The following is a 20,608-nucleotide window of genomic DNA, read 5'->3' on the forward strand; positions in this document are numbered from 1 at the left end:
TGTACTCTCAAACTAGTTCCTGTGAAAGTTGCTATGTGTTTATGCTCTTTGTTTCTACTCCGGACAATTCTCATGTTCTCCGATTATCTGTATAGAAATGAAAAACAATTTTAAATTGTTTATAAATTAAAATTAGCTCAATTAGATGACACCTTTTGATTCTAAGCTTGATGTAGCATCAGGGTAATGGAAAAATAGCTTACATGCAAGTTTTCCTACATCCAAAGTATCAAATTGAGAATGTAAGGATGCTTTAAGTAGCATGTGGTAATTTGAAGCACTACCTCATGAAACAGGAGCTAGTTAGTGATTTTGCTTTTTCAGGATAATGAAAATTCTACCATATAACAACTTGTTTGTATTATCAGGCTGTATACATAAGTTTAAATGCTGTAAAGGCAGTATGGAAAGCACAAAAGGAAGAATCTGGTGGAACCTTCGAAAAACCTGCTACAAGATAGTGGAACACAACTGGTTTGAAACATTCATTGTTTTCATGATTCTTCTCAGCAGTGGTGCTCTGGTAAGTAGAACATACACCCATAGAAACAGTGCCTAGAAAAATAGTATTGTAACATAAGAACAAAGTACAAAGTTGGTTTGAAAGAGAATTCCCAGAATATTTTAGGTAGTGCATATAAAATAACTCATTAAAATTCTACTGTCAAATAGCATTCTGCAGATGAATTTTTGATGAATGCGAGATGATATGTGTGTGTGAGGGTGCTTATGAAAAGGATTACACTAAAAATCTTGTTTAAGAAATTATAAAAATCATTCAAAATGAATTGGATGCAATAACTGGAACAAATATTGTATTTTAAATTAAAATTGTCCCCAAAAGCAGTACAGACACAGAATTAATCATGTTCTCAGTTAATTTTTTTGCTTTAGTTTTAGTTTCAGTATTTCTAGACAGTTACACTGGAATCCTTGAATTCCTTTATTCTATCCTCAGTGACATTTAGTCCTTCACGCAGCTACTAAGTATTGGGTTCTTTTTGGTTGTTGACTGACATAGGATTTGGTATATACTACCATTATCTTTGCTCTGGCACCTGAAGCACCATGTCCCTTCCTTCTTCTCTGACCTTGGTGTTTGCAGGGTAGTTTCTCTCACTTTTTTTTCTTCAGTGATCATACTGCCATGCAGTGTTTTGCCCTTTCTTAAATATGTTTTCCCAGAGGCACCACCAGGTTCACTGATGGGCTTAGCTGCTTCCTGTGGTGGGTCCGTTGTGGAGCCAGCACAGGGCAGCCCCTTGCCTCTTCTCACAGTGCCAACCCCTGCAGCCTCCCGCTACCAAAACCTTGCCACCAACACTCAATATTGGAATTCAGCAAAGATCAGCAGCAACATAATATTTGGCCACTGTAGCTTATTATTCACTTTCGTTAGTTGAATTTATTATAATTGGGAGAATTTTGTTAGTTGAATTTACTATAATTGCCTTCTGATTGAGCCTGACTGGGCTTTTCAGGGTGATAAATTGTAATTCTGAGTTGACTGTTAGTGAAATTTCTAAAAACCTTTTTGGCAACTTCATTATATTGTAATGCCATTTTCAGGCAATGATAAAATCTAAAACTCAGAAAGAATGCAATTGTAATCTGCTCATGCTGGCTTTTCAAGGTGAAACATCTGATGTTGAAAGTGGTTTTACTTTGCCATTTTTAATTCAGTTCTTTTGGCTTAGTTTTGTAGTTTACAAAGACCTATGAATATCTGACTTATATGCAACCCATTTTTCACAGGCTTTTGAAGATATATATATTGAACAGCGCAAGACTATAAAAATCATACTGGAATATGCTGATAAAATCTTCACTTACATCTTTATTCTGGAAATGGTGCTAAAATGGGTGGCCTATGGTTTTCAAACTTATTTCACTAATGCTTGGTGCTGGCTGGACTTCCTGATTGTTGATGTAGGTACTATACTTTCTAAGTATCCTATTTCTGTTGTTTAGGCTGGCCCTTTTATGTAACTCTGATCTGATACATGTATATATATACAGTGAAGAATATAAATTGGGTTTAAAAGAACAGAACATGTGTTGCGTGAAAGGGTACAAGTCTGATATGTGGCTGAGGGAGGCCCTCCCGTTGAGTCACGAGGTTCAGAAAGGACCCCCTTGCTTTCTAAACTCCTTCTCAGAGAGGAGCCTAGGTGCGGCTAGGTCCAGTCTTAGTCCCAGACTTGGTCAACGGTTTATGTCTAAAGGATTATGTGTGTAGCCACTTATCAGAGTCAACGTTTGCCTGTCAGAGCCCCACTAAGGACTTTCACTGAAACAGTTTCGCAAAGTTGAAAAGAAAAATAGGTAATTTATTTAAGCGACAGATATAAAAGTTCAGAATTGCCGTTGATAAATGCACTAACTGCAGCAATTTTGAGCTCAAGTTACTAGTTCAGCGCTTTTGTTAATGATAGTTTTCCCGGGGTAACATCCGACATAATCGGAGGCCCAAGTCTTACCAAAGAGGTGTCCCTGCTTGGGGAGGATAGAGGTCCAGGCCTGTCGACCCGTCCGGATAGTTGGAGTTCTCGTCCTCAGAAAAGAGGATTCTAAATGCCAGATTTATACTTTTGGCGAGGTGGGACTAAGTCAGGTATTGTGTGTCGATTGGCCCTTAACAAGGCTTGTTGTGCAGTTGATCGGGGCTGGGAGGGGGGAAGTGGCAGAGAACAAAGGCATTCAGTACAGAGGAGCGGTGGTCTGTTTAGTTTTACCAAAGTAACGTCAAGCTGTGAAGGCTCCCCCTCACCCCAGGCGTCACTTAGTTGATTAAGGAGCAGACCCGTCAGGCGCTGCATCTTGTTAAGATGAACAAATTGCTCATCTCCTGCCCCTGTTCAGGTCCAGTGCTTATCAGTGCAAGATAAGCAAGTTGCTCAATCCCTGCTCTCGCCCAAGCTGGACTCCCCCAGGGCCCCTTCTGCTGGGTCATAATGGCCCTGTATTCGGCACCAACAAGCCTGGATAAGTCTGGCACCCCACAACATGACATACCAGTGAATAAGATTCCATTGTAATTACTCAGTGAGTAACTAAATCTACCTTTATCTTTACTGTCATTGACTCCATGTGTTCTGTCTGTGTTTTACTGAGCCGGGTCCCAAGCAGTGAGTGAGGACTATCAGCTAATTGGACTTCAGTCTTCTGGATTTGGTGACAGAGAACAAGGAGGAAGCAGACACAGAAAGGAAAGGGAAATTTAAGTGAGCCCATGGGGTTGGGGTAGGACAGCTAATCCTGGGCTTAATGAATCATTGGTAAAGAACTGCAATTGAGAATGGTATCAGGAAATCAAGAAGATGGCAAAAGAGGAGGGGTGGGGACAAGTCTCATTTCCTGTTAGGATTCCAAGATAGTATGTTTCCAGAACCTTGTGATAATTAAATTTGCATTTCATAGGATCATAGAATCCTAGAATGGTTTGGGTTGGAAGGGACCTTAAAGATCATGCCCCTGCCATGGGCTGGGACACCCTCCACTAGACCAGGTTGCCCAAAGCCCCATCCAGCCTGGCCTTGAACGCTTCCAGGGATGGAGCATCCACAACCTCTCTGGGCAGCCTGTTCCAGTGCCTCATTATCAGTCTAAACTCTCCAGCTGTCCCCTATTTGGGAAAGAACTTAGAGCATACAAACGCAAATTCTTACCCATTGTGATGCTCACAGTATTTCCAGAAAAGCATAATTAGCCCCAAACCACATATAAATGCTGGTTCTGCCCAGCCTTCCATGTGCAAGTTCAAAGGATATAATGAAAAAGAACGAGCATAGGACTGTGTAGCGTTTGACAGCTTTCTTGAACTACCCTTAGACGAAAGAAATCTTCATAAGGCTTCCTCATGTGTAAATGCAACAGGAGGCAGCCATCTGGAGGGGAAAGCACTGTGAGACAGAAGTCACTGACTGACCAGAAAACAGCAGGACAATCAGCTTTTGAGCTGTTAATCCAGCTGTCCTAAAGGTTTCAAAAATTCTTGTGGATCAGACTGTCCCTTCCACGAGAGTAATGATGTTGAAAGAGGAAATAAATCTCAAGGCACATTTATTGTCCATAACAAACAGTTTAACAAATCCAAAGATGTTTCCACCTTACGTTAACAATGTGCTTTTCTGAAAATGCTGTTTGGTAGCTACAAGAACAGAAAGTTGCAATGAAGTGGCAGATGGATTCTGTCTGACACGTATCATTAAAGTGTGTTTTTTACATTTACCCTTTTTTGTTACAGTACACCTTTTGAATTTACTGTATTGGTGAAAGTATATAATATTATTTTCTAATTTTACACCACAGGAATGTTACAGTTAGCACTTTTACATGTGGAAGAAGGTTCAGAGGTGGTACTAGGAGTTGTCCAAACCATGATTGTACTTAAGGAAGAGGAGGAAATTATTTATTAAAAAAAAAAAAAATTAAAAAATGCTTGCATGCACATACATCCACAGATGGTACCAGAAAAATTAAGCTTTAATTGCTATCAGCATCATGTGTTGAGATGAACTATCGTCCCTCTCCTCTCTCCACTCCAAAAAAAGCAGAAAAAAGCAATGTGTTAAATTGTATTTTAGTTTCCAAAGAAAGATAAAATTATGGCATCATTAAGTAAAGATGTGCTAATCTTACAGGCTGAGGATTTCTTGCAATGCAAATATAACAACTGCATTATCTAAGAAAATATGGTTATCTGACAGGAATACTTGAAACATTTTCTCTATATCTTTTCTAGGATTATAAAAGTAAGCAGTAATGATCTTAAGGTCTTGAAGGATTCATGTGGATTAATGCTTTTTATGCTAAATGTTTGTCTAACATTTGAATTTAAAGAACAGTCCTCTGAAACTGAGTGTTATAGTTGAGTTTGTATGGGAAATCAGATTGGTGGCATAGACGAAGGCCTTTCCACTCAGTGAATGTGTTCTTTTTCTGGATCTTCTCCTAGTTTTCTTTTTTCCTTTTTTTAATGAAATTTGTTTCTCTTGAACTACATGGCCTAATTTATGAGTACTTTAGCAGCTGAATTATCTGAAGTTTTATGTGGGTTATTTCATAAATACAGGTGTATAGTCATCCATGATAAGGCATTGTAGTAATCACTGCCTTGTATTTTATATATTGCATAGATGTTGAGTTCCCTGAGTTAATTTGGATTTATCTAGTTTGTGTGACTTACAAAAAAATCATGTATTGATTTTTTTTTTAAATTGCCCCTGATTTTATTAAAAGATTGCATACTATGTTTAAAACACACAAACGATTAGCCACTTTCTTTTTGTTGTCTATGTATTTTACAATGTGCCATTGTTTAACCCATTTCAGTACTCTAAGGCAGATAACTTGAAAACATATCTGCCAGCTTCCTGATCATTCTTGGACTTAGAATTTTTAACTTCAGTTTAGAACTTCAAACACTGGAAACAGTGCTCATTGACAAATGGAGGTAAACATAGATTTTCTTCTGGTACTTGATACTATGATTTTTAAATATCCAAATTGCAGTAGTGTGAAGAGACAACAAGCTATGGCTCACAAATTATTAACTCTGTCCTAACTACACTTCCCAGGAAAGTGCTGTCTGCTGTTCTATGCATTTGAGTACATTGTTTTTAAGTAATTGTCTTGACATTGGTATTTCTTTGTGTCTGTCATTCAGTTAAGAGTCACGTATGTCAGAGTACCGTCTGACTATGTACCACTTCCAAGTCTATAATCATCTGTAGGCGATATGAATTACTAGTTATTCATATATCTGCTATTATGTGAATTATTCTAAGTGCAAATTAATGGAACCAAATGCTGCTGGCTCACATTTTATCATAACTATAATAATGCATCTGTAGCAGATCACTGTTTAGTATTGTAACATGTCAGGTAGAATGGGGATAGGTTTTCAGTACGTTTCAGGCTTTGACTGAGTTTGTTGGGAAGATGAGCTTGTATTCAAATCTTCTTATCCAAAATGTTTTTCATTTTGCACAGGTGCATTTTTTTAACACTCTCTCTGTGATGAAAATTCTAGAGATTAAGTTCTCGCTTTGTTTAAACTGTTCTGAAATTTACCCACAATTTTCTATTAATTTTTAAATTTTTTTGTTCTTTTTTATTTGTTCTTGCTAGAAGCTTAGAGTCCTTACGAACTTTTTTCTTATACCCATATCAAAGTTTTCTTCCTCTAGGCATTACATTTCTATTGTGAGGCTATGAAAAAAAACAAAATTCTTTTGTTTGATTTCCTCTAGGTCTCGTTGGTTAGCTTAGTAGCTCATGCCCTTGGTTTCTCAGAACTCAGTGCAATTAAGTCCCTCCGAACATTAAGAGCTTTGAGACCTCTAAGAGCTTTGTCACGCTTTGAAGGCATGAGGGTAAGAAAAAAAGAAATAGTCTGTAAAACAAATCCATAAAAATATGCCTAATTTTAAAATTGTGGAGGAACGCTAAACTGCATGTGTGTTTTCAAGGACAACAGTAGCACGTTTGATTTTATTATATGTGTTATTCCTTTTCTATTGGCATTATGTCAGTGTATTTTAATGTTTTATATTTAATCTTTTGCTACAGTTAAAAAAAAATACTTTTACTGGTCTACGTACTGTTTTTAAAAAGTGTGGTTTTCTGTGTTTATTTACTAGGTGGTTGTGAATGCTCTTACTGGAGCAATCCCATCCATTATGAATGTACTTCTGGTTTGTCTTACATTCTGGCTAATTTTCAGCATCATGGGAGTAAATTTGTTTGCTGGCAAGTTCTATCACTGTGTTAACACCACAACTGGTGAGGAAATCTCACTAAAGGAAGTCGATAATGTAACTATGTGTGAAAATCTTATGAAGACTTCTCCGAATGTTCGGTGGAAAAATGTGAAAGTAAACTTTGATAATGTTGGAGCCGGTTATCTTTCTCTGCTTCAAGTAGTAAGTGTATAAATTTTGATAAATTAATTTTCCAGCTTAAAGTTTTGTGGAAGTAACATTTAATTCCATAATTTTTAGTGTTATTTTACAATATATTAATGGATATGGGATTTGATTTTTTGATTGTGTTCTATGAAGCTAATTAATATTGATTATGGTAAAAATCTGATACATTCTATATTTCATGGCCATTTTGGAAGAGGAGGAATATCTAATATCTACCAGATGGATATAAAGTTCCTTTGGACCCAACTGCTAGTTCTTTTGCAAGTTCCACAGATATATAGTATCTGGTAAAAATAAAAAAATGCTGCTAGGATTAATTTTCTTTTATTTGCTTGATCTGTTGAGGCATGTTGACTTAGATTTTTACCGTGATAGTCGAATAGATACATTCTAGGGCTCATCTGATATTCAAAGAAGAAGAGAACCAACTATTGATTTAGAAAAAAATTTAAATTCACTTTTTCCTTTCTCTTCTTTCCCTTTTTATCATTCTTACTAGTCCCACTCCATTCATTGTCTATTCTTGTCAAGTAGGTTTTTTGGAGATAGTTTTTTAGCTTGTTTTTAAACTCCAGATGAGCAGTTGCAGAATTTACTAGTGCTAGATTTCTAAGCACAAGCCTTTTTTAGAGGCAGCATCTGTAAATTGTAGCCAATAGGACAGAAACATATATTCCTAATCGAGTTCGCTTGACAAACTGCTTCTGGGAAAATATTTGTGCTCATAAGAAGTTGGTAATTATTCTGTCTTTAAAAACCTCTAACTGGTAGTATTTAGTAGTTAGTATTGTGCTAGCAGGCTACCATCTGATTGCTCCAGGGAGTAACAGTAGCTATTGCTAAATAGCGCTAGGCATTTGCATAAATTACCAGTGTAGAGGACAGCAATGCTTTTAGCTTTTGTAACGTATCTTGCATAGAATGGTTTCCTCTAAAGACAAGGTAGGAATGGTACGGTTACTTAATATGACAGCTCACAGGAGTAGGTTTGATGGAAGGCCCAGTAGGAATTGGCTGAATGGCTGTGTCCGAAGACTTCTAATGAGTGGCTTAATGTCCAAGTGGAAACCAGTAACAAGTGGTGTCTCTCAAGGGTCTACACTGGAACCAATACTATTTAATAGCTTCATCAGTTACATAGATTGAGTGCATCCTCAGCAGTTTGCAGATGACACAAGCTGAGTGGTGCAGTTGATACACTTAGAGGGATGGGATGCCATCCTGAGGGACCTTGGCAGAGTTGAGGAATGGGCCCATGTGAACCTCATGAAGTTCAACAAGGCCATGTGCGAAGTCTTGTGCCGGGGTAAGGGCAATCTCCAGTATCAGTACAGACTTGAAGATGAATAGATTGAGAGCAGCCCTGCAGAGAAGGACTTGGGGATACTGATGGACAAAAAATTGGACATGAGCTGGTAAGGGGCACTTGCAGCCCAGGAAGTCAATCATATGCTGGGATGCATAACAAGAAGTGTGGCCAACTGATCAAGGGAGGTGATTCTCTCCATCCACTCCACTCTCATGAGACCCCACCAGTACAAGATAGACATGGACCTCTTGGAGCAGGTCCTGAGGAGGACTAAGAAAAAGATCAGAGGGCTAGAACACCTCTCCTGTGAAGACAGGCTGAGAGTTGGGGGTTATTCAGCCTGGAGAAGAAAAGGATCCAGGGGGACCTTACTGTGGCCTTTCAATATATAAAGGGGCTTATAAGAAATACTGAGAGAAAATTTTTCTCAAGGCCTGTGCTGACAGGACAAGGGGCAACGGTTTAAAACTGAAAGAGGGTAGATTTAGATTGGATAGAAGGACTCACCTTATCATTTAAAAAAAAAAAAAAAGATAAGGTGATGAGACACTGGAACAGGTTGCCCAGAGAAGTTGTGGATGCACTATCGTTGAAAGTATGTGATGTAGTGAAATATGTCCCTGCCTCTGGCAGAGGGGTTGGACTAGATAATCTCTAAAGGTCCCTTCCAAGCCAAACCATTCTATGATTCCGTTATTTTCTTAAGATTTCTTGGGACCACTTATCTTTTGCAGTTTCTTCTAGGACTATTCACATATTCTGCCTGAAAAATGCCAACCTATGGTTGCTGATTTTTGGAGTCATCCTCCAGTTTTTTGGTACTCAGAAAGTTAGAACTGAGAGCCTTGTTATAAATTGCAGTCTTTCTGTTATGCCCAGATATTGATTGCAACTTGTCCTACGTAGAGTTTACATGAATTTGCATGAAGATTAGAATTTATTCAGTGCTTAAGTATTAGAGAGAAATATTCCACAGTAAATTACTTCCTGTGAATACTTAACTTGTGTCTTACCAAACTTTTAATATTCCTTTTGATTTTTGTGGGTGCAAATACATTGCAGAAGACAGTGTTTTATTTAGAATGTTTATAAAATTGGAGCTCTGATAGAAAATATTAACAAACTTTGTTTTTAGGCAACGTTTAAAGGATGGATGGAGATCATGTATGCTGCAGTTGATTCTAGAGAAGTGAGTGCAATATAAAATTTACTGTGAGTGAAAAACAAATACAAGATTGATGTAATGCTTCTTGAATGACAGTTGAAATAAAGTGAAAGATAAAGAATAAAAATGTAAAACCTTGATAATTTTTATATATAAATCTATGCACTATGAAGTAGTTAAGTCCATATACTTTTAATAGGTAAAAAAATTATAGCAGTAGATCTACATAAAGTATTACTAATTTAATACGTCATCTGTAAATAACAAAACTGATGAAATCTGGTTTCCTATTAATTTTTGTCACTGAGATTATACAGATTAGGAAACAAGTTTTTCCTGTGTCTCCAAAATAACCCAAATAATCAAGTGACATCACTTGCAATAGCTAATGCAGAGCTGCAGACTTTGGTGATCTCAAAAAATAAAATGGCTGAATTTTGCCTGTTTTCCTGTTAATGCTGGTATTTGTTTGCATCTCTCCCCTATCCAACTCCTGATTTGCATAAAATCTATAGGAACAGAATTGCTTTTGAGATTTGCACATTCTGACAAATTTAGTAGGAATTACGTGAAACATCAAATGTCATTAGAGAGGAACTGGCAGACAGAAAGGGGAGGAATGGCAGGTCTCTGTGTGCAATTACAGACACCTGTATTCAATAGATTTTCATGTTCAAACACAAGCCAATCGTCGGGTACGCTCCAAAAAGGCTGGTTTCCCCCCCCCTTGTCAAGGAGTTGCTGTCCATATGGATGTGACTTCTGTTTCTGCTTGGTATTCTGTAATTTGTCTTAACTGTTATTTGTGATCTATTGCTGTTTTTCTGTGTTACATAGACAGGGAAACAGCCCAAATATGAGGACAACCTGTACATGTATATTTACTTTGTTGCCTTTATCATCTTTGGATCGTTTTTCACCCTAAACTTGTTCATTGGTGTCATCATAGATAACTTCAACCAACAAAAAAAAAAGATAAGTATCACGTATCATTTTCACAACGTTATTATTTATTGTTATTAAGCATTCAGCAAATGTATGCAAGGATAAATGAGTGTCTGAAATTTCTTATAGTAATAGAAAAAAAAGAAAAAGAAATCAGCTATTAAGATTTCCTTTTATTCTATTCAAAATAATGAAACAATAGTCTTTGCTTTTTAAGGCATTTGAAGTAATTTAAACTTACACCAAGTGTGTGTGTTCTCCACATCCCTGTACAGCCCAATGATATGTTGTACATCAGAAAGTTATGTATTGTTTTTTGCTTACCCTTACAGTGCTGTGACAAAGCTATGTGAAAATGCAAATGACTTAATTCAAGCAAATAGGTGATAGGGAAGAAAAGAATATGCAAAAATATCAAAATTAATAACGTATAGCAATACTATGGAGGCTTTCTCAATTACAAAGAGACTAATACAGACAAGCTGAATGCTGGAACTACTGCTCTGTATTGTAAGATTAGAGAGGGTTGGGAAGCTGTCTCATGAGTTAATGAATTTGCAAGAGAAAGAAAATTGTTGACATTTGCAAATGTATAGTTTTTCTTCAACTGAAATTGTTTCTGTTATTCAAATGAACACAGGGTTGTGTCAAGAACTCCAGGAGCATTTAAATAGATTAAAATGCAGACTATGATGGCAAACTAAGTTCTACTTACTATTTAAACTATAAACGCTGTCTAAGGTCTACAGTGGTCTTATTTTTCTGTACACATTTGGAGCAGAATCATACTGGAATAAATTTTTTTTTTTTAAAGTGAGCTAAGTAATAGCAAGGCAGTACATAATTTCTTCATTTGTGATTCTTGATGGTTTGTCAAGTGTCATTCTTTGTACTGAAAAAAAATATTGCTAGCCTTACTGCAGTGGGAACTTCCAGTAAATCTTTCCACTTCAGACTGGAGCATGCAGCTTCATATGTTGCTTCTTCAGATCCTTTGAGTCTTATCTGCAGACTCATATAATAGAAAGGATGATTTTATGGTTCCAAAGCTGATGACATCTTCATCCTCCAAGACGTTTGCACCTCCATTCAAATAAACTTCAGGGGCTTCCTGTATTTAAGAGGAAGGTGGTTCAGTTTCTTATCCTTGGAGAAGATGACTAAGGTTATACACATGTTATTGGCATTTTTGGCAGTCTGTATGTAACAAGGTGACCTTACTCTGTAATGAGGTGATTATAAATTCTATTAAGTTCACTTGGCAGACACTGTCTACTGTAGTCATTATGACTCAGAAGGCAGAGAAGGATTCCTGCTAAAGGGCTTTTTCTGGCAGTGTGGTACATTTGTAGCTGTTCTAACTGTCACCGAGTCAAATACTGCAGATATCACAAAGGACAACAATTAGGCTGGGGAAAATTCTATCTACATGCTATTCTGCAGCTTCACGTAGCAAATCAGCAAACATTAGTCACCTGTCTTTTGAATTTATAGATGCACCCGTGCGCATAGAAATACACAGATCACGTAGTGTGTGGCTGCCCAGCAGTATTTTTCTTGTCTTTGTTCTGCCTTCACATCACTGATATCTCCCCATTTTGGGCAATGTTGTTGGGATATGAATGGGAAGGACCTCGTGTTGATATATACTGTCCCTGTGTAGTTAAACTGTGTGCATTTCTTTGGTCCCTGTGTGCATCCTGCTTTTATTACATTAGTTACCATGGAGAAAAAATGTTCCACTAGCTGTAAAATTCCTAACCATTACAGTCCTCAAAGGCATATAAGGTGTATCTCATCTTGAGACTGCTATTCTCCCTATGGACAGCACACTGAGACAGTTATGATTTGTTCAGTCTTCATAGCCATTTCATCAGTGAGGCATCGGAAGAAATCCCCACTTCAATGTCAGTTCCTTTATAGCTTTTTTTATTATTATTTCCCAATGGGTACAATCTCCTGATGTTTCCATCATAGGAGCAAAGTAATTTCTTGTTTCTCATCCAAATCCCTTACTCTGTAAGAATTGCATTTATTTGAATATTTGGCTTATGAGGAGGGCATGCTAAACAAGATCTCTTTTGACTTCTAAATTTTCATGTCTGTAGGTAGCCACAGCTGACTCAAACACATCTTTATCCAGATTCATCATTGCTTTCTCAATAAGATTGACTGCATTTGACAAAGTCAGTGTGACAAAGTCACAGAATCACCTGTGAGACTGAAATTTGTTTCCAAATGCCACTTCTTTGGCATCACCCATACCTGGAATGTACTTAAAAACAAATGTATGAAAGAAAAAAAGTTACTTGTCAACATAAATTGTACTTCTGACAAGTGTTTCCGTGTGTGTATTATACGTACTGGTCTAGATACCCTTTTACTCAGAGTACTGTCCTCTTACTCAGGTAAGAAACCCCAGAGTGAGCCCATGCTTCTGATGATCTCTGTACAATATAGGGGGATGATCAAGCCTTACACTGTAGAAGTATTATCGTGGCAAAAAAAAAATCTGAACTGACATACCTGTACTCAAATGATAAAACGTGCATCCTGAAAAGTAACATCAGTAATTTCTTTTTCCTCATATGGTTTCCCTGAAGGCATATCAGATCTCAGTGAATCTTTCAATCTTTGAAGCTTTTTTATTTCTGGTTGATTGATTTATAGTGTGGAATTTGTGATGTTAGATTTCTAAGTATCTATGGAATGTATATTTTTACAAAGGTTTCTGGTACGTATTTAAATGAAGAATCGGGTGTTGGGTTTTTTTATAGCAAATAGATAGAAGTTATGTGGCTTTTCTCCATTCCTTAATTTGTTTTATTTTTCCATCAAGACTTGTCAGATATTTCAACAATCTTTGATATAATTATTATGTTTTGGCAACAATGTATAAGAAGTAATACATGGTTCATCAAAACCATGTTCTGCAATGCTGTGAATTAATGGATTTAAAGGCTCGGCTGTGATCAGTTCTATTTTTATTATTTTACCTTGGAGGTCAAGACATTTTTATGACAGAAGAACAAAAGAAATACTACAATGCAATGAAGAAACTGGGATCCAAGAAACCACAAAAACCTATACCTAGACCAGCGGTAAGAATGTGTGCTATTCTTCTATCATCTACATTTGGGAAGAAATTGCAGCAATACATTAACTATCAAAATTTTTTTCCTTTAACTCTAAAATTCAGAGTTAGGCCTAATTCAAGTTAGCCCTAATTAAAGTTAGCCCTTCATTCTGAATTGAAACATGTACGTATTTCTGTTTTGCAGGAAAAATCTTTCATATTTGTTATGCCTGAGGAGGTAGAGAATCAAAGAATCTGAAGAAATCTGTTGGGTTTTGAGGGGAAAGCTTAGAGCTGGCAAATAAGTTATTGGACAGTATTTTTCTTAGATTTTTTTTTTCAGCCTTTTGCGTGGTTGTGTATTTTGGGGGAGGAAGAAGAAAATGAGAGGGAGGAAAAGGATGTTCATTACGTACAAGGCACTATCACCTTTTCTTTTTTCTCCCCTCAGAACAAGTTGCAAGGTCTGGTATTTGATATAGTAACAAAGCAAGCATTTGACATCACCATTATGGTTCTCATCTGTTTTAACATGGTCACCATGATGATAGAAACAGACGAACAGAGTGAACTGATGCAAAATATTTTATACTGGATTAACTTGGTCTTTGTTGTGCTTTTCACTGGAGAATGTGTCTTCAAACTGTTCTCGCTTCGTTATTATTACTTCACTGTTGGCTGGAATATTTTTGATTTTGTGGTTGTTATTCTTTCAATAGTAGGTAAGAAATTCTTATATTCAAAATTACATATAGTAAGATATGTATTAAATGTATGATCTGTGTCAAATTAGAGGAAATACTTAATTTCTTCTGATTATTTAGGAAATGAAAAGCATACTTTAGTAACTTTCTTAATAATTCTATAGTAATTTTAATATTCCTTTTTTTTTTTCCTAAGAGTGCTGGGAAAAAAGCTAAAATTACCCATAGGAGATAAAATTTATCTCCAATTATAATTTCCAGTAATTCCACGGGTAGAATTGTTCTTTATTCATACTTTTTTGTGAAAAATGTAATCTGTGATAAAATCTTACCCTTTTAATTTTAATTTTGTTTCACAGGTATGTTTCTAGCCAAGGTGATTGAAAAGTACTTTGTGTCCCCCACTTTGTTCAGAGTTGTACGACTTGCCAGAATCGGTCGAATCCTGCGTCTCATTAAAGGCGCTAAGGGGATCCGCACTCTGCTTTTTGCTTTGATGATGTCTCTTCCTGCTTTGTTCAACATTGGGCTGCTGCTCTTCCTGGTCATGTTCATCTATGCAATATTTGGCATGTCCAACTTTGCCTATGTTAAGAGGGAAGGTGGTATAGATGACATGTTCAACTTTGAAACGTTTGGCAACAGCATGATCTGCCTATTTCAAATTACCACATCTGCTGGCTGGAATGGTTTGCTTGACCCAATTCTTAATAGTGAGCCACCAGACTGTGACCCAAACAAAGCTCATCCAGGAAGCTCTGTTAAAGGTGACTGTGGCAACCCTTCCGTTGGGATTTTCTTCTTTGTCAGCTACATTATCATATCGTTTCTGGTAGTGGTGAACATGTACATTGCTGTGATTTTGGAGAACTTCAGTGTTGCTACTGAAGAAAGCGCTGAACCCTTGAGCGAGGATGACTTTGAGATGTTCTATGAGGTCTGGGAAAAATATGATCCTGATGCAACACAATTCATAGAATATAGCAAATTGTCTGATTTTGCAGCTTCTCTGGATCCTCCTCTTAATATACCAAAACCAAACACAATTCAGCTTATTGCAATGGATCTGCCCATGGTAAGCGGTGACAGAATTCACTGCCTTGACATCTTGTTTGCTTTCACAAAGCGTGTTTTGGGGGAAAGTGATGAGATGGATGCCCTCAGAATACAGATGGAAGATCGATTTATGGCAGCCAATCCTTCAAAAGTCTCCTATGAACCAATTACAACTACATTAAAACGAAAACAGGAGGAAGTGTCCGCTACTGTCATTCAGCGTGCTTATAGACATTATCTTTTAAGACAGTCAGTAAAGAAACTTTCGTTTATGTATCGCAAAGATGGGGTTGATCTGCTTATCAAAAAAGATACGATTATTGGTAAGCTAAGTGAAAACTCACCTGCAGATAAAATGGATATGTGTGCATCCACCACATCTCCGCCTTCTTATGATAGTGTAACAAAGCCAGAAAAAGAAAAATATGAAGATGACAAATCAGAAAAAGAAGACAAGGGAAAAGACAGAAAAGGAAATAAAAAGTAAGAGACACAAAGAAGTTGTCCATGATGAATGCCCACAAGCCTGAGAAGATGACATTTTTATCAATAGCATTCTTATTGGAGGATTATGCCAAAATTACAAGTTTTTACATATTTACCCACTGCTATAGTCAGTGCCTGTACCAAGACAATGACCCTTCACTAGCAAACTCTGCCTTTAACAGGGAAATAACCTTGCCAGAAAAATAGTTTTTATTATCAACTGGCACTAATGGAGAGGAGACACAAAATTCCCACTTGGACTGTAGGATTCCTTAATGGAGTGCAAAATTACCAGTCCTAATAAATCTATATTTTTGTGGAATAAGTGTATCCACTATGTACATTTAATCTCCTATGTATGTTCTATGTGTGTCAATTTTTTTCATGATCTCATTTGCTTTAATTAATATACTGCTATTTGTAATTTTGCTGTGCTGACAAGAAAACTTAATACTCTTGCAGAGGAACACACATGCCAGGAACACATAATTATGGCAACATAATATGAACATAGTTCTCTTCAAGCCACTTCTAAAAGCAGAAAGCCAAGATTCCAGATTATTGAACCTCAGGATCCTACATCAAATCAACAGCAAATGATAAAAAAGACCAGAGTATAGATAGCCAATTTATTGGAAAACAAAACAAGGGAATAATTTTCACATAAAAGAGGTTGGTAGTTTAGTCTCTTGGTTTTAATATACTTATGTTAAGTACTTTTTAGTAATTCTTAATTCATTATACAGTCCATTTCAGATAAAGTGATTTAAATAAATGATGCTACCCGTGCAACTCCTGTTTTGAAAAAGTGAAACTATGAAAAAGTTACTTTCAGAGTCCAAGATACCTCATAATTCCTGAGAGATTTAAACAGTTCATGTTGCAGAAAAGCTACAAATGCCAATTGTGCCTGCAGGGAATTACTGAAATAAAAAAAAAGTGGTAGTCTTTTTTTTCTTTTCTTAACTGTAGACCCTATGATTTCATGAGTAGCTTCCATACTTCATTCCAAAGTCTGTTTCCACACTTCTGATTTCACATGAATATATCCCACTTAGGACAATAATCAAAGCTACATGGATAAAATGATAGCAAAGTACCTTTTGGGACAAATACTACCTTAATGTATACCTCAGGCTTAAATTTCCATACTTTGGAAGAATGGGTCATGCCAGAGACACAAAATATGTATATCAGAGGTGGTTTTGACTCCACCCCTCCCCCCATGGCACTTTAGTCAAGTTGCCATTGTATGTAAGGCAATCTTCCGTAGAAAGCTGAGATGACAAAAGGATGTGCTTAAATTGGCTTTGTCCTGCATTGTGGTTTAGATGGCTCTTTTATCAAGGCTGACACTATATATGTAAGTAAAATATCCTCTGTTATTTAATCAGTTGTTTTACGCAATGGTACCTGTTTGAACAAAGAGACAGTGACCTAAGTACTGTATTTATTGCATCAAATATGTACCCTAGTAAGTGTAGCTTATAACATTTCAATAGATAATATGATATATTCTGTAATACTCCAAATAACTGGGAAGCTTTAACTGACGCATGCTTGCTGCTATTATCCTACAGCTATTAAAGTCTAAGACGGGAAGTCATGTGAGTGGTAAAAAGAAAAAAACTGTTTGATGAGACCACCATTCCTCATACCAGTAAGCAATAGTTTGCTGCTATTATAGATTTTATTTTGTTTGAGTTTTGTAATCCACAAATATGCAGTAAATAACCAGACTACACAGGACATATATTGCTTAAAATGTGGGGCTAGAAAAAAAACTTTTGTAATATATATCTATTGATCTATTCTTGTTATTTTGAAGATAGTTTTATTTTATAACATTTTATACTTATAAGAAACAAAACATATCTTCATGTTGTTAGTAATTTTTATTGCTGTCTATCTGTGACACTTTACTGTTGGGAAACCTAAGATACAATGTGAATTGGTAATTGCAAGTTTCTGCTAATTATATTAAACATATTTTAATAAGGAATAATTTTAAAAGAAATGCACAGTACAGTTCTTTTTCTGATCGGTAAGTAGGTCCTCATATGTGAAACGAGATAGAAGGGTTTCTTTTGAAATTATAATCCTGTCTGTCAATTTTCAGGGTCATCTTAGTCATAGAACCATTGCTTTTCCCCAGTGTTAGTCTCACACAGTTTGCTTTTCTTGTTGATTCGTATTGCAGTAGAAGTGCTTTAAATGTAATTTGTTATTCCAAATCTTTCTTTATGAGAATGAATAGTGAACTTGTGCAATGGACAGTGGAATACCTTGCATTTCTTACAAAAGAACTAGTATATAGTTGGGCTCCTGCTTTTATAGAAACTATTGGCTTATAGTGTACTGATGAACTGCATGCAGGAAGTTGTTTTACCAAAAATAACTACATTGCTAACAACCCAAAAGAATAAAGATAACCTTTTTATGTACTTGTTTTAGTCTTTGTGTTTTTATTGTATGAAGTTTATACAGATTAGCAACAAATAGTTGGTAAAATTAAGGCAGAACCACTTTAGCCATAAGGCAATGTGTTGTAGACATCTAGATCACATGTTGCTTTATGACTTAGATCAATATCAACTTGTTACCATCTAGATGAAATGAAATGCTTATGTTGTCCTGACCAGAGAAGGTTTTCTAGAATTCAGAAAAGAATTGCATTCCAACCATGTGGTTTTCTGTCAGATTTTTATGCGTTTCCCAGGAAGACCTCCAGTGGTGTCCTCTAGTGGCCAAGTCCAATGGAATATGTCTCCACATTCTTGCTGAGCAGCAGATCCAGCAGATACTGCTTACCCTGGGTTGGGTGGTCTGGGATCCATCACCGAAATAGCTCCACGAGGGAGTAACAGTAGTTGCTTTAATCCCATTCCCCCTAAGAAACCCCTGGCTGCCAAGAGAAGGGAAAAAGACCTGTTAGAGGTGTTAGTGGCCACCCCACAGCTGGCTTCAGGCAACTGATGCCTTTACAGACCCTAACAGGCATGGTCCCTGGCAAAAGTTCACTATGTACAAGTGGCAGGATTTGGGACAGGGTGTGAGCAGATGGACCTGTGCATGGACTAATTAATGCATTTTTTTTCCATTGTCATTTCTGTTGTGAAGAGTAGCAGCTGTGTACTTGGGCCAATATAGCTAACAGGAAAACCCCCTCAAGTATGCTGTGCTTTGAAGGACAACGTATGTTTTTAGTAACTGTATCTGATTTGAATTAAAACTTTTTTTAATCCAGAATAGTTATTGGTTTAATATCTTAATTGCTAACAATAATTACACAAAGCAATAATGTAAATGCTTCAAAAAATCTTGGTTATACTCTCGAATTGCTGTTTAAAGAACAAAATTGGTTTAAGTCAGTGCTAGATATGTAGTTAAATTAAAAATTCTATGTGGAATAAGCATGAAATGTGTATGCAATAATTTCTCTACAAATTTGGTAGGGTGCAGAAGTATATGAGGTCATCTATAAAATCATTTTACCCTATAAAAATTTCTATCATTGTTAAAGTTACGTTTATTGAAACCATAATCCAACTGAAGTCATTCTGGTTTTGTTGACTCAAATTCTAAACTTTTTGGTCCTTTGCAAAAACAGTAATGTATTTGTATATTTCAACTGTATATATTTGAATAAACTTATATCCTTTTATATATTTTTTTAAAATTATTCCAGTATACTTGGAAGATATTTGCCTTTATAGAAGACACAGTTCACTTGCAGTCTTCCTCAACCTGCAGGTATAAAATATATTCATGTTTTAATGTTGATTTAAGACAGATGTGTCAGTGTATTGGGTCAGTCATATATCAGTATGCAAAGCATTGAGCAAAATTCCTAGAACAGCAGGACACTGCACTCTCATACTGTTCTAATTTATAGAGAACGAAAAATTGATAAGAAAGGCTCCCTTAAAATTTTCTGAGAAACAAGCTTTCTTTACTCTCTCTTACCCATCCAGGAATGTAAGTGTATTTTATTTTATGAAGGTGCCATCAACCTGCCCTCCCCTGCCCCGCCCAAAAAACCCCCACAAAAAATCACACCAAAAAACCACCAACAAAACAGAACTATATTAAGGCACAAAAGGGGAAAAGTTGTGTTATTTTTAAATCTTGGCCTTGCTCAATTCCCTAGCAAAACTCTGTTTCACTTCTAAGGACAAGACTTCTGTATCCAGCATACAAAATTACTTGTATTGTGAAAATATAAAAGGGAAGGATGGCAGGGGAAAGAGAAAGAATATTGCTTATTCGCTTTTTTTTTTTTGTAGAGAGGCCTGTTCTGGGGGTTGTTTGTATTATTTTTAAGCAGAAATGTATGTTGTTGAGCACCATAAATACATCAGATTCAGTCAAAGAGCATCTCTTCCTTAGCTGTTAGCAGCATAGGACATATAGTAATAGTGAAGTGTGACTGCATCCAGTAGAGGGCACAAACACCTGCCAGATGATCTTGGCACTGTCTGGTGTCTTCAGCCAAAGCAAGAATCAAGAAATACAAGTTACAGTCATAGGCAGCGGGGATAGCTTACAGCTTTCCAGAGAATTTATAGATTTCATACATACTCTGTTCTAGTGAACTAATAAAGCTGCAACTTGATGATTTGGCTTGTTGTGTAAAGATAGCTTTGTTGGTAATACTGTTGTGACTGGGCCAGCAGGTTTTGGATTTAGGTTCTGTACCCTGTAGGGCATGTGGCCCTATATCCAGAGCTGCCACCACATTGATTAAGAACTGCCACGCTTATCTGAGTTTACTAAAATATGGCTGAAGGGTGTTGATGCACTGGGGAATTCCACAGATAGCTTTAGCTTTACTTATTATTTATTTATTTTATTATTATTAATTTAATTCCACGGTGCACCTATGAAACAGCCCCACCCTTCTAAAAGAATCACACGTGAAAGTATCTGTCTCAT

At 36.5% G+C, this 20,608-nt stretch overlaps 1 protein-coding gene across 1 annotated transcript in view; it reads left to right on the forward strand.

Annotated features, from left to right (window-relative positions):
* The window catches only part of LOC104640061 (sodium channel protein type 2 subunit alpha-like), a 75,917-nt gene extending 57,822 nt beyond the window's left edge, over positions 1 to 18,095 (forward strand). The window contains exons 19-27 of the mRNA XM_075756757.1: positions 369 to 523; positions 1,756 to 1,929; positions 6,255 to 6,377; positions 6,645 to 6,926; positions 9,377 to 9,430; positions 10,244 to 10,381; positions 13,348 to 13,452; positions 13,879 to 14,149; positions 14,491 to 18,095. Of these exons, the coding sequence (XP_075612872.1) occupies positions 369 to 523; positions 1,756 to 1,929; positions 6,255 to 6,377; positions 6,645 to 6,926; positions 9,377 to 9,430; positions 10,244 to 10,381; positions 13,348 to 13,452; positions 13,879 to 14,149; positions 14,491 to 15,674 (2,486 nt within the window). The 3' untranslated portion in view covers positions 15,675 to 18,095. The remainder of the gene's footprint in view (positions 1 to 368; positions 524 to 1,755; positions 1,930 to 6,254; positions 6,378 to 6,644; positions 6,927 to 9,376; positions 9,431 to 10,243; positions 10,382 to 13,347; positions 13,453 to 13,878; positions 14,150 to 14,490) is intronic.
* Positions 18,096 to 20,608: the final 2,513 nt, after the last annotated feature.

Source organism: Balearica regulorum, chromosome 6, assembly GCF_011004875.1.
Source record: "Balearica regulorum gibbericeps isolate bBalReg1 chromosome 6, bBalReg1.pri, whole genome shotgun sequence".
In the NCBI taxonomy this organism is placed as follows: domain Eukaryota; kingdom Metazoa; phylum Chordata; class Aves; order Gruiformes; family Gruidae; genus Balearica; species Balearica regulorum.